The following is a 16885-nucleotide window of genomic DNA, read 5'->3' as shown; positions in this document are numbered from 1 at the left end:
TTGAAGTGAAGAATTGCTGATCCAAAGTTAAATGGACAGTAGACAGTTTTTGACAGTAGAGACCCTTTCTAACTAAATTAATTCTAAAGGGGGGGCACAGATATTTGTGACACGTTTATGACAATGATAAGTCAGGGCCCCTTCTTTATCAACCAACTAGATATGTGTTTGAACGGCATTAGTATTGAACAATTCTGCTAGACTTAATTCAGGTCTGCTGAGGTGATGGGAAGTTACGTACTACTTTATAATTAATTGCAGAAATGTCATTAACTTTCTTAGAACAATGCGATGGATAACAATTTAGGTTTTTTTATTTTACTGCAACACCTTATCCCACTTACACTATTGCTTTGTTAGATGCTTTGTTGATGCCCAGTGAGTTTTGTAGTTTCTTAGTGGATACAGTAGACACGATGTCTGTTTTTGGCTGCTAAATAAATCATAAGGAAAAGTTATGTTTAAATGGTAAATGACCACTTATATGAGGCTTTTATCCGAAGTGTTTTACAATGTAGATTCCCATTCGCACACACACTCACATACCTGCCATGCAAGGTGCTGACCTGACCCTACTTAGGGTTCAGGGCTTTGTACAAGGACACTTCGACAAGTAGCCAGGACCAGGGATCGAACCACTGACCCTGTGGTCCGTGGACGACTGCCTTACCAGCTGATCGAGTCGCATTTCATCACCAATTCATGCAGAAAAATAAGAAATTGCAAATAGTGCCATTACTTTTTATTGTGACTGTTTATACCATGATCTCAAGTGAAGTGACCGTGAGTATTAATTCATTAAGTATTTAATAAAAGGTGTAATGACATCTAGGAGTGGGATTGTGGATTGCTGTGTACAGTGTACGGTGTCCAGCAGGTTCATGTAACCTATGACATAAAAGTCACTGACAGGATATTTCTGCTTCCTGTCAAGCAGCGGTGGAAGTCATTGTGTGTATTTGGCTTTTCGTTGCCAGGCTACATGCTGTTATAACGTTATAACAACACAGTAAAATCATATCTTGAAACTACTTTAACGTGTAAAAACAACTAACTGCTGTATGTCAAAATCCTGTGAAAAAAAACCCAATATAAGAAAGTATTTTACAAATGGAGCCCCTCCATGATTAGGCCCACATTGAGAAGTTGTGTTTGGCCGCAAATAAAGGCAGGGGGCTTTCACTGCTTGCAGGAATATTAAAAAAAATGTCAATTTAAAACATCTGGACACAACTACTCTTGTGTAGTTTTTATTTAGTCACTACATCTGTAACAGCTACACTGACAGAAAAAAACAGTGGTGGGTCGCTTCTCTGGCTTTGACCAAACACTGAAGCTGTTTACTCAGAAGAGTTCTGACAATAGGCCTCAACAGGATATGTAAAGAGGTTTGCTATGTGAGAAAGGAAACTCGGCAATTGGCATCAGAAGCTAATTTTAGTTTAAGCTGTATATACTCTAGTACCTGATTGTTGTTAGTTGTAGTTTACCTACAGCACATGATCTAAGCCACCACCACCAGTGTGCGAGCATGTGAGTAAAAGTGTGAATGTGAAGCATCACTGGTTCTAATAAGGTATACAGATACAAATTAGTGCAGATTATTTAAAATCTATTAATTGCATCAAGGTGATTTGTAACTTTTTTCTCACACAGGTACACATATTAAAATGCATTTTAAAAGCCTTTAGTGCAAATATACGTTTTTATTCTAATAGCATATGTGATTACTGTCTGCACTGAGCAACACACTGAGAAGAAAGTGAAGGTAGTTATGAGTCACCAGAGTCCACTACAGTTATGATGTGGTTTATCATGTTTCCATCTGGCCTGCATGCACATCTGAGAACAAACTTACCAAAGATCACTCATGCACGATCAGTGTATTACCTAAGGAAATCATAAAATTAATCAGAATACATTTTACATAAGAATATAAACATGCTGTATATCTTTGTGGTATGGAATAAGATTTCGCAGCGGTACATTTAGGGACATGCTGCACATTTTGTATTACTCGACCTGTGCAAACAAACATACATTTTATCTTGCACGGAGGAAGTTAGCAGAAGTAGAATAAGAACTATTCAACTTCTTCTTCGGAAACAAAGATGCGCTTGTAAAGATCTTTATACAATAGCAGCATTAATGACTAAAGTGCTGTATCACTGGCCAGGTTTGGGTTCTTTTTGTGCCATGAATCTATCACTACTTCACTTACTTCACCGCCAACCCCTCCACTGGCCACCAACCCGCCCTCGCCTTCGTTAAAACTAAAATAGTGAGAATGACAGGAAGAAAAGACGCTTAGAAATCACACTTCATTGCAGCAGCCCAACCACAACTGTGTTCAACTTTCCATCCATCCATTAGTGGTGTGTGTGTGTGTGTGTGTGTGTGTGTGTGTGTGTGTGTGCGCGCGCTCGCATACAAACACACAGCTCTTATTTTGAATTTTATTTAACAGTTGTTTCTTTCCCCAGATGGTAGCATTTTGCATACAAATGCATGGTGTTATTTTGCTGGACTGCAGTTTTATTACTTCATCTCCCCCAGAAAAGTGATTTTATGTGATTTGTAAGTGATTTTTATTATGTCCATCACCTTAGTACAATAAGTCACTGCAACTTTTTTTCAAGGGATTGACACGGTCTTGAAATGACATCTCACATCATAGCATAAAAGTCTAAAGTTCTTTCTTCATACAAAACACATTTACATCAGATGAGTCAGGCAGCACACTGAGTAACCATAAAAGGTGCACAGCCCCCCTCCACTCTCTCTGCTTTACTCTTCCTGGTAATGTTTCACCACACGTAGGCAGGGTCACCACTGATGGCTTCTGCCTTCCCCTTTGAGTTACTGTGGCAACATCTACTTATTCAAATAAATCATTCCTTAAAATCCTCTTTATGTTGGTGTTACTGAAATGGTTGTTGGCTTGTGTGTTACAAATATTTCACGAGGTCATCTGGTTGTCACCAAGATGACGATGATGGTGGGAAAGGGCTTTCAATTTCAATGAGGCCACATAATGATCCAACTACTAAAGATTTAGGTTTAGTTCATGCTTTAACCTAAACAATGTAATTATTATAAATCAAAATGGTTTTGCATCAGTTACCATCACGTCCTCATCCCACAGCTTCACATACTGTAAGGACATGGCCCGAGGCATCAAATATTGGCACTTTTCATGTCATTTGGTGTCTCATATGGACACCACAGGTACTGTACCCACTGATATCACTATTGGATACCACTGGAGTGACACCAGGTGAACAACTTTACACAAACACTTAGTTAAGGTTAGGGCCAAAAACTGAAAATGTAGTTTAAAGATTAAATAAAAAAAACTGTTTAAAATACCTACACATACACTCACTGGCCACTTTACGTATTAGGTAAACCTGTACAAAGTAATGCAATCAATACAGCAGCTCGGCCATGATTTCTACTTTTACGACGCTATAATTTCTTATAAGGTCATAGTGGGTGGTGGATTCGTACTGTAGTGCATTATGGGAAAGAAGTAGTTCTAACTTTTAGGCCTCATTCATTTTTTAACAGGGTGGCCAAAACATTAATAAATATTAAATACCTAAAATAGTGGCTGGTGAGTTCACATTCTACATTCTGATCATCGATAAAGCACACGACACCTTACACTGGAGTCAAATTTCATTCTCCTCTGGGAAAGTCCTGTCACTTGTAGTGTTCAACCACCTCTGCAAAGCATTGGCATGTGACGGCATAACACTGAACAAACCGGCGGTTTTTGATGACATGGGAGTGAGAACGGGAAATATTACAGGCATTCTTAAGATATGTTGGCTATGTTCTCATTCAACCCTGTCTCCTAAAAATATCAATATCAATATCAATAACATGGGTTTTTAATTTGAAACCAAAACCAACAAACTCCTTGCAACTAGTTCTTCATTCATTTAGAAATATGTTGCATGGGAACAGATTCTTCCCCTGAGTACTACCGTGTACTATTGGTACTATATCTTTGATTGCACACTTACACTTCTGGGCTTCTGGTAGTTCACATTGATGTTCATAGGTTCATAGGTATATTCTTCTGTGGTGTGAATAACATGAATGCATACATTTACCTTTGTAATTTGTGCCATGTGGGAACTTAAAACGTACTGTAAACACCCACTATGAAACCTGAAAGAACTGCTGGTGATGTTTCATGTCTTTAAGCTGCTATTATTTCCACTGTGGTAGTACAAACACCAAGACCAATCAGATTGCTCTAAACATGTTTCCTCCCATGTTTCCTCCCACTTGTGTAATTATTAAGGTAAATCATTTTATCATATGATCTGAATTAACAGATATGTCAAGTGGAATAACCAAAAAATGCTGATCATATTTTATATACTGCTGATGCTCAAAGGGGCAAGTAAGTATTTGTGTAAAAGGTTTGATTTAATACTAAATTGTTATGTTGTTGCACTCCAGGTGCATTTATATTAAATCTATCTCTGTTGTTATTTACTCCACTATTGTCTTTTCAGGATGTACAGAAGCTCCTACTTTTGAGCTGAAGACGGTTCGTGTTGGAGATGATGTGAACCTGACGTGCACCCGCAGAAATGTGGGAACCTTGTTTTGGATGAGGCTTGTTTCTGGGAACTTTCCTGAAGTCTTAGGAAAAACATCTTATATCTTAGAGACTGTAGAGCCACGCATTACTGTCAGCAGACAGCCTGGAACATTTGATCTGCTAATTAAAAATGCACAGCTGAGTGATACTGCAGTTTATATTTGTTTAAAAACACAACATCAAGACATTATCTTTTTGATAGGAACAACCCTAAAAGTTAAAGGTAAATTCAGCAAAAATAATTAAATTAACATTTGCTTGATATAATTAACAATGGTTAAGTTACTTACAGTACCATAATTCCATTACTTGAACATATTCATTTGGAACATTTACATAACATTTATTATTTATAATTTATTTTTACTTTCCCCAGGACCAGAAACTGACATGACTGCAGCTCCCCCATCCGATCCAGTTCATCCAGGAGACTCGGTGACTATTCAGTGTTCAGTCTCTGAGAACGAGACATATCCAGAAGAAAACTCTGTGTGCTGTTTTAGGGCTGGATTTAATCTGTCTCCCCCAAGTTTTAATTACACTCAAGGAAATACAGTAGATGGGTCCAAAAACAACCCTGTGGGATCTTCAGCAAAGAATTGTGTCTTCAGCCTCTTAACTAATGCCAGCTCCTCTGGTGCTGGGACGTATTGCTGCTCAAACAGATCAAACACGCAAAATAAACGTAAGTGCAAAACCTGGAAAAATTAGCATCATTGTGTGTTGTAGATTTTGTCATTTGAGATAAACTATTAAAACATTCTACTTAATAATATCATCACTGCGATGTTAAATAACACTTAACAAATAACTAATTTTTAATATCCATTATTTGTGTTATCAATATTCTTCAGCAGTGAACACATGGGATTGTCAGAGGAACAATACGATTGTGTTAATCCTCGGCGTTGCTTTGGCCAACAGTCTGATTGTTATAGTTTTCCTCATTTCTTTAATGAAGCCTGGTAATTTTTCTAATGGTAAGTCAGTCTTACTTACTGATTTACTTTGGACGTCAATCCATTTAGAATAGTTGCAAAGTATCTAGTATCAACCTTCAATTCATGTTAAATTTATGTAGTACCTCATTTTTACTAATCTCTATCTATTGTCACCGTCTTTATATACAATACATTTAATAACAAGATTCCCTTTGTTTCCTTAACAGGCACTGAAACTACTGGTGAACAGCAAGAACAGCTTTTATGGGTAAGTTTTTTTAAGTTTTGAGCTCAAGTTTTACATTTTATTTAAATACTTTAGGAATAGGAATGTTAATTTAAGAAAGGTTAGTAAAACCATCAAACGCATTAATATTATTACCAAGTTTAACATTTATTTGCCTTATAAGCGACTATAGCTACAACTTGTGCGTTTTCTGAAAAATTTCTGAAATAATGACATCCACAGGAAAGAAGTTATGATCAGCACATTAATGACAAATTATTAGGCTCGCTGCATTTATACATAGTGTACTGTATGTATAATGGTTTAGACTTTGATATGTTTTGTTTTAATTCTAATCATGTCATGTTCAGTCATTGTAATTTTATTTTTATATGTAATGAAAAAAGTTGATCATGAATAGCAGTAATATTTGTATTAAAGTGTGAATTATTTAGAAATAAGAAGAAAATAAAACACACAAAATGCTCATAGATTAGCATGTAATTTATTCAATTTCGTGGCAAATCCCTGTACATGAAGTTACAGTAGCACACAGACTGGGTACAGATTGTTAGTTAATACTAGTTAATATATGTTTATTCAACCAAATTCAATACTGAGTAAACACCTTATTTTTTTTCAATCCACCTACTATGGCTCTTTTTAAGTAATGATATTCTTTAATATTTGTTTTAATTATTTTTTGTTTAAATGATTAATAAACAATTTAATGTTCTATGCCATATTAAGTTCTGCAAATACCACATTCCTCTACAATTGCACAGTTCTGTGTGGGATGGTTGTAATTTTGTAAAATGTAACACCTTGAATTTTTCATTTATATAAATATAGTTTACTCTAATAATAAACTAGATGATCAGATGTTTTGATGTGTGCTGGCCCTGTGAAGCCTATGAAGTATGTCAGTGATGCATATGGTGATTTACTCTGCAGTCCTGTAGTAGCTCTCTATTCGTCACTCTTTTTGGATTCCTTGTGGGGAAGTTCAATGCTGCATAGTTCACCGCCTCTGCTGCATCACCCTGCAAAAAAAAAAATTTTTGATCAAGGCTGTAATATCAAGTCAGGCTAAGAAAAACATACCTCATATTGTTTTTATATCTGATCTTGTGCATTGGTTAATATACTAAACAGTTGAACAAACTGATGATTAATTTCATTTACTTTTTTAATCCTAAACAAACTAAATTCTATCTAGTATAAAAATCAGTAAGACACACACTGAACATAAGAATGATGAGTTTACTAAATACAAAGTAAACTAACATAACACAGAATTATAAATATATTATAATAACAAAACAAATGTAAGTACAGAATAATGCTCGAGATACAATTTCATGTTAAACATTACTTTAATCAGGTGTTAAAACATTGTCTTAAAATACGTTCATGTCCAGTAAACCAACATTATGAGTTTATATTTGGTTCTCCTTCCCTATTTGGGGTAACCTGTGATTTTTCGTGTAAATTAAAACTTAAAATGGCCAAATAAAAACAGTTTTTCCTTTGAAACTTGTCTTATTCTTAGAAAAGAAGATTATTCTCAGTCAAAAAATGTAAAAAAAATTTAAAAACTGTACCCTGTAATCTCCAGAGACATCCTGCAACTAGACATAATCAGGACAGAAGACCCAGTCGAAGGTCTAAGTGCACATTTTGTCTCAAAACACAAGTACTATTACGTTTTATTCTTAAAAAAAACAGACGCCTGACTGATCCTGATTTGTCAGCATTGTTAAATAAAACAAGAGAAACCATTATGCACAGACACTGAGACTCAGGTCAGCTGGGCTCATAGGGAGAATTTCAAAAAATGAAAGAAAATCCCACTAAGGTTGGCAAATGTTAATAAAATGTCAAACGTTTGAGGTGTTTGAATATTTGTCAAAGGCAGAGCTCATGAACACATGATAGCTGCCTACCCAACACTATCAGTGAAGTATGGAGGTGGAACGTGGTGCTCTGGAGACGTGTTGCAATGGTGGTGGGTGATCTGTATTGTGTGCAAGGCATCCTCAACCAGCATGGATACATGTCCATACTGAAGAGGCCATTCCCTCTGGGCAACGAGTGACTGGGTATACTGGAATACTTTCAGTCATGGTTTGGCCTGCTCAGTCACTAGATCTGAAACCCATTGAGCTAAACCAAAGAGTTCAGGAACATTGCCACACGAACACAGCAGACCTTTACATAGCTCTGCTGAAGACATGGGAGGAAGTCCCACCTTAACATCTGCAAAAACCGATCAGTGGAATGCAATAGATTGCTAATGCATTTAATGCTGCAAAGGGGAGTTTTAAAAAAATAAAAGTAAAGATTAACATACCAATTGATCAGTGACCATTGACCATTGACCAAATTGACCATTATGCAAATGTGTTTACAAAATGAATTAAATGAATTGTTTATTTTTTACCTTTTTTTTTGTATCCATTTACATCCATTTAACTAAATAAAACCAAAAAAAGATCACTGAAATAAGAAAGTCCGTAGGTGTTTCCAAACCTTTCTTGCCAGTGTATCTCTGAGAACCTGTGCAGTACATAGCAGCTGGCGTGAACCCGTGCGAGACTCACGTTTGTATCCATATGTGTTGTATTTTCATATATGCATTTGAAGTGCTTCATGTACAAAGACTATACTGTGGGATACTGGGAGCTTACAGGCACACATTGGATAATTGAAAACGTCTAGTATCTATCCTAGTATCTTCTTCCATTTTAAGACTCCAACTATCCAGTAAAATATCTGTCTCCACGGCTAAATGAAAACTTTCTTCTGTCTGGGTTGCACAGATAGACATTTGGAACCAGAGATTCTCACTGCAAATATTGTCTGACACGGTTGAAAGCAGCAAGTCAAACAAAAGTCACAGGCCTCAATCTACAAGACTGAGTATTTTGTTTGAACCATTTGTGAAAAACGATGAAGAGTCTTACTGATGGCAACAGCTAGCGGCAGTAGTGAAGAGAGAGAGCATGACGTAGTATTTAGTGCGGAGTCTGTTGGGAGGTGGACTTTTGTACAGGCTGTTTGTCATTGTTTCATTTGCTACTATGGAAAAATTGGTTATGACAGCTTTAAAAATATTTACCAAATCATTTGATCCTTTGACAGATGGCCTGTCTGATCCTCGGTGACGTGATGCACATGCTGTTCCTGTTAATACAAATGAAACTTTTACTATTTTGCTGCAACACACGGAACAAAAACACCCACACATGTAGTGAGTCACTCAGTTAATGTAATGTAATGTTTTACACACTACCATACGTTTTACATTGGTTTAACATCGTGGCAGCAAAGTATTTTCTTTTTGGCAATTGTTGTAAAAAAAACACAAAGAAGTTCTGGAACGATCAAATAACTATAAAAACTGAGGTCTATGGCAGACTGGTGGCAGACTGACATCCATGAGCGGAGACAATTCATTGTTTAAATGTCTGTATAGGAAAAAAACTAGGTTATCCTTTAACTATAGTAAATGAAATTTCCGTTGCCTAATAGAAAAATGTGTGTACTGTATGATCATCCTACCTTTGCAATGTTCACAAACTTTCATTCGTCTTACATAGAAAACAAAGGCAGAAATCACGGTAACACAGCAGGCCAACAATAATCCAAGTAGTAGTACAACAGGGTCTAATCCTGGTCCTAGAATCAGAAAAAACACTCAGCACTTTATATGCATTTCTTTTGAGATTTACTGCTGAAAACAGAGATTTAGAAAAGGCACCATTTTAACTCAAACTTTAGACAAATGTATTAGTTGGAAGCTGTAAATACATACTTGTCTCCACTTTGGTTCCTTCACCAAACATGATCTCTCCACATGTGACCACTGCACAGTAGTAAATCCCAGCATCAGAGGAGTTGTGAATAGTTTTGGACAGACTATAGGAACAGCTCCTTTCCTCTTTTTCCTCCTTCTTAGTTCGGGGACTGTAAATGAGGCCTGGGTTAAATCCTCCCGAATCAGCTCTGAACCAGTACACACTCTGTTCACCTGCACACTGGACTCTGTTTTTTTTGTTCTCGGACAGAAGTGAACACTGGAAGGTCACTGAGTCACCCAGTTGGACTGACGCAGTACTTGGACTTTGCTTCACATAGACAGATTTCTGTTGATTCGGGTCTGTGGGATTCAGTTAAAAAAACAAGTCACAGTCAAAATTCACATTTCTTTGGCTTACTAATATTGTGATGACTGAGATATTTTACCATTCACAGCCAAAAATGTGCCGCTGAAGAAGGACTGTGTATACGCAGTTCCATTTTGACAGAAATATGTTGCTTCATCGTCTTTGCTGACATTTCTGATGGTAAGAACATACTTATTGTCCCCTTTCGTTATTGTGTAACGTGAGTCTTTAAACTGTTCACTGACTGTTACTATGCCAAGAATTCCCGAAGCCAGTTTTTGGGCCATAAATCCAAGCGACTGCTTATACCAGTGAAAAAAATTGCCTTCCCTGTCAGAGGCTGGACACAGTAAAGTAACATTGTCACCAGGTTTGACCACAGCCAAAGAGAACTGGAGAGGAGTCTCTGTAGTCTTAATCGTAGCTGAAAAAAGGAGAAAACAAACCCATAATGTAAGTATTTTCACACAATTTATAGTATAAAGAATCATTTCTAGTAGTATTTTTACCAGACTAAGTAGGACACTTACACACTGAACAAAGAAGAATCAAAGCAGCCAGTTTTCTGATCATCATTGTACTGTGCTGTTGTCTTGCACGACCTATGTCTTTCCACCCAAATGGAAGATTTAGTCACAAGCTGAATGTTAACAGTGCAGCAATCATTGTGATTGGTTGACACATGGTAATTGCACTTGCCCCTAAATATCACAACATGTCCCATGTTCAGTGCAAGTTTATTATTTATTATAATTAATTAAAGTTATTGTTTATTAATTTCTTGTCCAGTTTTTGTGGCTAGGTATTTTAAATGCTAGAACACTGGAAACCTAATGACTCTAAACATGTGTAACAATGCCAATGTGTTTACAGTTTATGGATTTCAAATATCAACTTTAAGAATTACAAAAACAAACAAATAAATAAATCAAACTGATCTGGGCTGTGTGAAGGTCTTGACACTAACTGTGGCTAGTAGTTTTCCAAAATTACTAACAACTCAGCATTTTTTGCTGGCCACAATTTTGAGATATATGTTTAAATGCAATTGGATAGAGGTTATTGGAATAGAAATACAACCACGAAATCGACCCCTTTCACCTCTTCACTACCTGATGTTGCCGGCTCACACAGAGCCTCTTTCTAATAAAACGCAGAAGACCTACGCTTTGTAGAGTCCTTGAACGCACCTCGCCTGCAAGATGCAGCAGACCGGCAGCTCTTGACAGAAGCAGATGTTGCATTAGTGATTCTTTTTTCTAAACCTCATGCACAAGTTTTAACAATCCAGTTATAGCACAGCAAGAGAAGATGAAATCACTCTGCAAAAACATTATCTACTCCCATCTCCACTATGTTCTCCATAGGGACGTTTCTTATCAATCCATCTGTAAATATAGGCCGACAGACAGACAGACAGATCGATAGACAGACAGACACACAGACAGACTGGCAGGCAGACAAACAGACGGATAGATAGATAGATATATAGATAGATAGATAGATAGATGAAAAGATAATCTTTAATCTGCAAAGATAAAAGTTTAATAACTAAAGGCAGGAAATGCAATCCTTGTAGAAATTACTGTAATTATTGTAGAAAGCAATGTGCAAAATGCCGCCTCTGGGAGCAACCACTGAAATGAGTTAGGCGTGATCTGTCTTTGCAGCACTTTGTAGATGCACACTGCATCTCTGTTTTAAGAACAACAAGCAAAGCCACATGATACACTGAGAGTCAAAGGCTGTGGTGGGCTACTTCTCTGCCTTTTGCCCAACTACTGGAGTTGTTAACTTAAAGCAAACCTGTCTGTGTGCTTCGACAGGATGTGCAGTCAGGGTAAAAGTGCAGCAAGGAACGAGCTGCACAAACTGTTGTTTGATGCAATATATGTTCTTAAAAGTTTAATAGCAAAGGTAATGATTTGTTCCATTGATTGACAAGTCTTTTTGCGGGAGAAAGCATTTAAAACATTTATGAAGATTACAAATCCACTAGTAGAAATAGTAGTTCAGAGAGACAGACACTTATAACATGTTATTGTCTGATGGGTTCCTGCTTGTGGCAAGCAGAAATTAAAATTGATAGAAATTTTTATAGGTTGTCATTTCATGTCATATAGGCCTTGTTGAAATCTTAATAACCTCTTTACTGTATACACTATTTAGCGGATTTCATGTAGCCCTAAACATTGTTAAAATTGCATTATGTTCAATATAATTGAATCTAATAGTTCAACTCCTGCTCATTACACGTGGCCACCTTTAAGAGAACGGAGGGGGCTTTCATCTAAGTGAAACATGCATTGAACTTTATAGTCGGTTTGTAGGCATAGATTATTTCCTTTGTACTAAGACACAGAAACACAGACGCAGGTCTCGCAAAAGTATTGCTGTTGTTTTTTGTGGCAGTTAAAGCTTAGATGACAGTTTTGTGCGTAGGACCAGTGGCCGTTTACCACTCCCCCCCTTTTCTTACCAGCTGCCACCGAAAAGCACCAAACCACAGAGAAGTGTAATGATGCATCGTCACGGCCTAATGTTATGTGGCAGATGTGTGTCCATTGCTCTTGTACCCATTAACTAATCCTTTAATGGGTTTTGATGTTAATGAGCATAATGTGTTAATTGTAACACAATATACTGTATAAGTTTATTAATCTTCTCAACTCGACTTGTTGAGAAGATTAAACAGCAGCGCTCCAGCTCGCCTGCTCCGTTTGACAAACTACAGAGAGTGACACAGGAAGAAAAGACCCTAGATACACGGCTTAGTTTGAAAAACCCTAACCACAACAATGTTTCCATGTACCATTGGTTTGTCTGTGTATTGACCGTGTGCACAAGCAATAAGCTTAAAAGTACAGACACAAAGTAAAACAAAGGCTTTTATTTCAAAGCTTTCATCTCAGATTTTTTCTATATTTTAACTGTGTGTGTGTGTGTGTGTGTGTGTGTACGTGTGTGTGTTTTAAGGAGCAAGCGAAGAGGTTCACCACTGGACCATTAGTGGCACAGGATTTATTTATGTCAATGATCTCAGTGTTTAAAATTACTTCTTCCTGTAAAAGAACAAAAACTCTAAATTGTACATATTGTAGGTAAATACATTTATCCAACAAAGTCATGCTCCATCACTGCCTTTTTACATGATGTTTGTATAGTAGTTTGACATTTTTAAATATTTTTGGATTCATTATGGGTTTTGGTTAGTATGAGTTAGTTTTACTAAGGTTTAATTATTTTTTAAACTACTTTTTTTCATGGTCTCATTTCTGTTTCATTTTTGTTTCAGTTTTAGTTTTTATTTTAGTTTAGAATAAACGGTGACCAAGCAATAGTGTGGTGGGAGGCAGACTGCAAACCTCAGTAACATATCAGCTACAGTATATTAGTTTCACATTGGCAAATAGTAAAAAAAAAGTACTGTAAAAGCCAAAATAGTGTTTGAATATTTATAGCGCCATGAATATTTAGACTCAGACTATGTCATGAGAGGGAGTCAACAATATGACATTAACACATTGGTACCAGACTTTAACTTTGTCTTTAAAAAACATGTCAATTTGATTGTTAAAAACATGTAAAAGTTACTGATATATGTACTACAGCAGTGTGGAGTTAGATTGTAAACTGTTTTTTATCATTTCTGTGATCAGAATTTTAAGGCCGACCTTGGAAGCCCCCCTTTGTTTGTTTCACCACCAGCAAGATGACGCATGAGTTTGAGAGAAATGTCTCAACAGCTGAAGGATGGATTGCAACAAACGTAGCACACACATTCAGGCCCAGCTGTAATAACTGATCCCCTTGACCTTTCATCTACTGACATCGTCAGGATAAATTAACTATTGATTAGCCTCAACTGTATTTTGTGCAAATCTTAGCCTCATGCTAACTTGCTAAACCAAAACGAATTTTGCAATTTAAGATTGCACTTTTATATCCACCACAGACAGAGAGTGAGCAGCAGTGACTGGGTGAGTCACAGGTGTGAGTGGACTGTGGAGTGAGGCAGGGCAAAGGTGAGAAGAGAGGTTAGATCAGCAAAACAGGGACAACATTGTGGAAATACGAAACACATACTAATTAAATGACAAAACATACAGGCCATGTGTCCCTACCCTCTCATACAACCAATAGGACTGTTATAACGATAATATGACTCTAATAACATCCCCACATAGGGAGATAGATGACTGTTGAAATTCCAGCACGTTTGGTGCCAGGCACCTAAAACGGTGATACAATGACGATGACATGGCAGGTAGTCACTCTGATGTTTTGCCCTCTAAACTCTGAAATGGAGAATAAAAACTACTGTATGGAGTGACCGATATGAGGGTCTGCTTCACTGCTTTTTGAAGATGATGTGGTTCTGTTAGCTCCATCAGGCCCTGACCTTGGGAATCCACTGGGGCAGTTTGCATCCGGGTGTGAGACCGCTGGGATGATACTCAGCAACTCCAACTCCGAGGCTGTGGTTCTCTGCCAGAAAACAGTGAAGTGATGCCTTTAGGTTGGAAATGAATCACTGTTCCAGGTGAAGCAGTTTTAGTATGTTGGGGCAGAGTTCATGAGTGATGGTAAAACGGAGGGTAAGACTGAGGGATAAGTTAGTGATTGGTCAGCTATAATGTGGACATTGTACTAAACTGTTGTGGTTAAGAGAGAACTGAGCCAGAAGGTAAAATTCTAACTCTCTCCTATGGTCTAAAGCTCTGAGTAATGACTGAAAGAATAATTTGGCATCTACAAGCTGTCAGAATCACCGACATCACTTTCTGTCCCTGGTCCCGTCACATTTTTCCCCGTTTTACTAATCACCGGCAATGAGTTTCACCTGCTCTCACCACTCTGTTTAAATACCACCTCAGTTCCCTCACCAAGCTGCCAGATCATCTGCTTTCTCACCGCAGCCTTCCAGCTTTCATCTAAATCATCATTGCTAACTACGGTTTGGACTACGCTACGTTTTTTGACCTGACTCCGCTTGCGACTTTGGTTATGTGAGTAACCGCTCCCTTTTGACAATCTGTTGCCAACCGCATGTATGACTAAGGACTATGAGTATTGTTTTCTGCCCATGAAGAATCGAGATACACCATATCCCACAAGTCATTGTCATGTTACTAATCTTTATGTCCTCTCTCATAGACTGGAGTTCAGCATCATCTAGCAACTCTGAGGAATTGCTAGTACTTCATCCTGTTTTGCCAACTATTATATTTTATAATAAACCTTATTTAAACTGAGTAATTGTGTCAAGCACCATATTGGATACAACCCTAAATCTAGTATCTTACAAAAGCAGCCATTCCTTCATAGGGTGACCAAGCTCAGCCTTAAGCCCGAATATGAATATTTAGACTCAGACTATGTCATGAGAGGGAGTCAACAATATGACATTAACACATTAGTACCAGACTTTAACTTTGTCTTTAAAAAACATGTCAATTTGATTGTTAAAAACATGTAAGTTAGTGATATATGTACTACAGCAGTGTGGAGTTAGATTGTAAACTGTTTTTTATCATCATCATCATATCAAGCTCAGCCTTAAGCCCGTTTTAGACATGACCTCTAGATAATGTCAGGTCCCGACATGGTCTGGAGTTTCCCTTTCAGACATGCCTCAGAACATGATGCAAAAACAAAGTGGACAGTGTTTTGCTTTGTGATCTGGTCACAAACCACAGAATCTTGTGCTATTCCTTGTATTTGTTTGATTTCCAGGTCTGTCCTCACCGACAGAAGTTCACGAATTTCATTGTCCTTCCAGTTTGACATTGTTTTTGGGTTGAATGAGTTCTTCACCCTTGGGTGTTTGTATTTGCCCGGTTTTCCAGCAGTTGCAGGAAATGGACATCATCAACATGCCCGCTCCCTCATGGTGAATTCTCTGGAGTATTACCACCTATTTACAAATGCTCGGTTGGAGATAATCCGGACTTTGCACTAGGGAGATGACTGCGTAAAGCTGATTGATGTCAGGGTCAACAGACTTGGGCATTTGCCTTCACGCATACTCCCACCCCAGACAAAGTCTGGGAAATGTCTGAATTCCAGTGCATGTCTGAAAGCGGCTTAAGACATAGGATACAGAGAGGTGGGACATCCAGAGGTAGCTTGGAGTAGAGCTGCTGCTCCTTCATGACTGATGGAGCTAGTCGATTTTGTCGAGTCAAGTTTGGGCATCTTGTAAGGATGTCACTTTGCTCTTTGGACATCTTTCAGGCATGTCCTACACCTAGAATGTTCTGAAGAGATTATGTATCTTATTTGGGCTGGAAATTTATGAAAGATTTCTGGAAATCTTAAACCTGCTGCCACCGCCAATGCTCCGATTGGTCACATGACAATAATCATGTCATGTTGTCACATGATTTGTTGCAACAAAACCGTTTCTCACTGGACTGGAACAGCAGTCTTCTTTGGGAAAGTCCTCTGCTTTGTTGACCCGTTTAACCAAACCACCTTATGGTAAACCTTTCAGTACCTAAACACTAGGTGAATGTGTTATGTTAACTAGAGCTGTCACCCCACAGTAATGTGTGTGTGTAGGCTATTTTTAACCTGCTTGAACAAACAATTTCTTTTTTTACAAATACTGTATTTAAAGAGCTACTGCAGACAGTATATCTTTATTTAAAAATGCCATATTTTGGATATATAAATCATGTAGCACCTGATGTTAAATGTTTACAGAAAAACTACCCTAACATGAAAAAATACCATATGTCAATCCCCATAAAGTACTTTGATTTCCTTTAAATTCAGGACAGATCTCAGACAGGATCTGTCTGAGACATCTTGTTAAAAGCCTACCAAATCATTTGTAGTGTACATTGCATTGATTATGATATATTTTCCATGCACGCATCATGTTTTCATAAATTAAAACATTAATGTAGTAGTACATGATGCA

The 16885-nt window shown here is 37.5% G+C and overlaps 2 protein-coding genes across 2 annotated transcripts; one reads left to right on the top strand and one right to left on the bottom strand.

Moving 5' to 3' along the window:
* Positions 1-4358: 4358 nt before the first annotated feature.
* Positions 4359-5657, top strand: LOC137134139 (uncharacterized). The gene is made up of 4 exons (XM_067518654.1): positions 4359-4417; positions 4533-4844; positions 4998-5306; positions 5476-5657. Exons 1-4 carry the CDS (start codon positions 4375-4377, stop codon positions 5652-5654), a joined length of 843 nt encoding a protein of 280 aa, XP_067374755.1. The 5' UTR covers positions 4359-4374; the 3' UTR covers positions 5655-5657.
* A 560-nt stretch (positions 5658-6217) lies between these two features.
* LOC137134250 (uncharacterized) lies at positions 6218-10564 on the bottom strand. The gene is made up of 6 exons (XM_067518870.1): positions 10488-10564; positions 10037-10381; positions 9606-9950; positions 9353-9469; positions 8910-8974; positions 6218-6831 (listed from the first exon to the last, which is right to left on the bottom strand). Exons 1-6 carry the CDS (start codon positions 10531-10533, stop codon positions 6712-6714), a joined length of 1038 nt encoding a protein of 345 aa, XP_067374971.1. The 5' UTR covers positions 10534-10564; the 3' UTR covers positions 6218-6711.
* Positions 10565-16885: the final 6321 nt, after the last annotated feature.

The sequence above is a fragment of the Channa argus genome, chromosome 10 (assembly GCF_033026475.1).
Source record: "Channa argus isolate prfri chromosome 10, Channa argus male v1.0, whole genome shotgun sequence".
Classification (NCBI taxonomy): domain Eukaryota; kingdom Metazoa; phylum Chordata; class Actinopteri; order Anabantiformes; family Channidae; genus Channa; species Channa argus.
This window is presented reverse-complemented; position numbering and strand designations above follow the sequence as displayed.

Coding starts and splice junctions, on each gene's coding strand:
- LOC137134139 (XM_067518654.1), top strand. CDS start 4,375: ATGCTGATCATATTTTATATACTGCTGATGCTCAAAGGGGCAA. Junction 4,845..4,997: donor AACAACCCTAAAAGTTAAAG/GTAAATTCAGCA, acceptor TACTTTCCCCAG/GACCAGAAACTGACATGACT. Junction 5,307..5,475: donor ATCAAACACGCAAAATAAAC/GTAAGTGCAAAA, acceptor AATATTCTTCAG/CAGTGAACACATGGGATTGT.
- LOC137134250 (XM_067518870.1), bottom strand. CDS start 10,533: ATGATGATCAGAAAACTGGCTGCTTTGATTCTTCTTTGTTCAGTGT. Junction 9,951..10,036: donor CACATTTTTGGCTGTGAATG/GTAAAATATCTC, acceptor TGAATCCCACAG/ACCCGAATCAACAGAAATCT. Junction 9,470..9,605: donor AGGAACCAAAGTGGAGACAA/GTATGTATTTAC, acceptor TTCTGATTCTAG/GACCAGGATTAGACCCTGTT.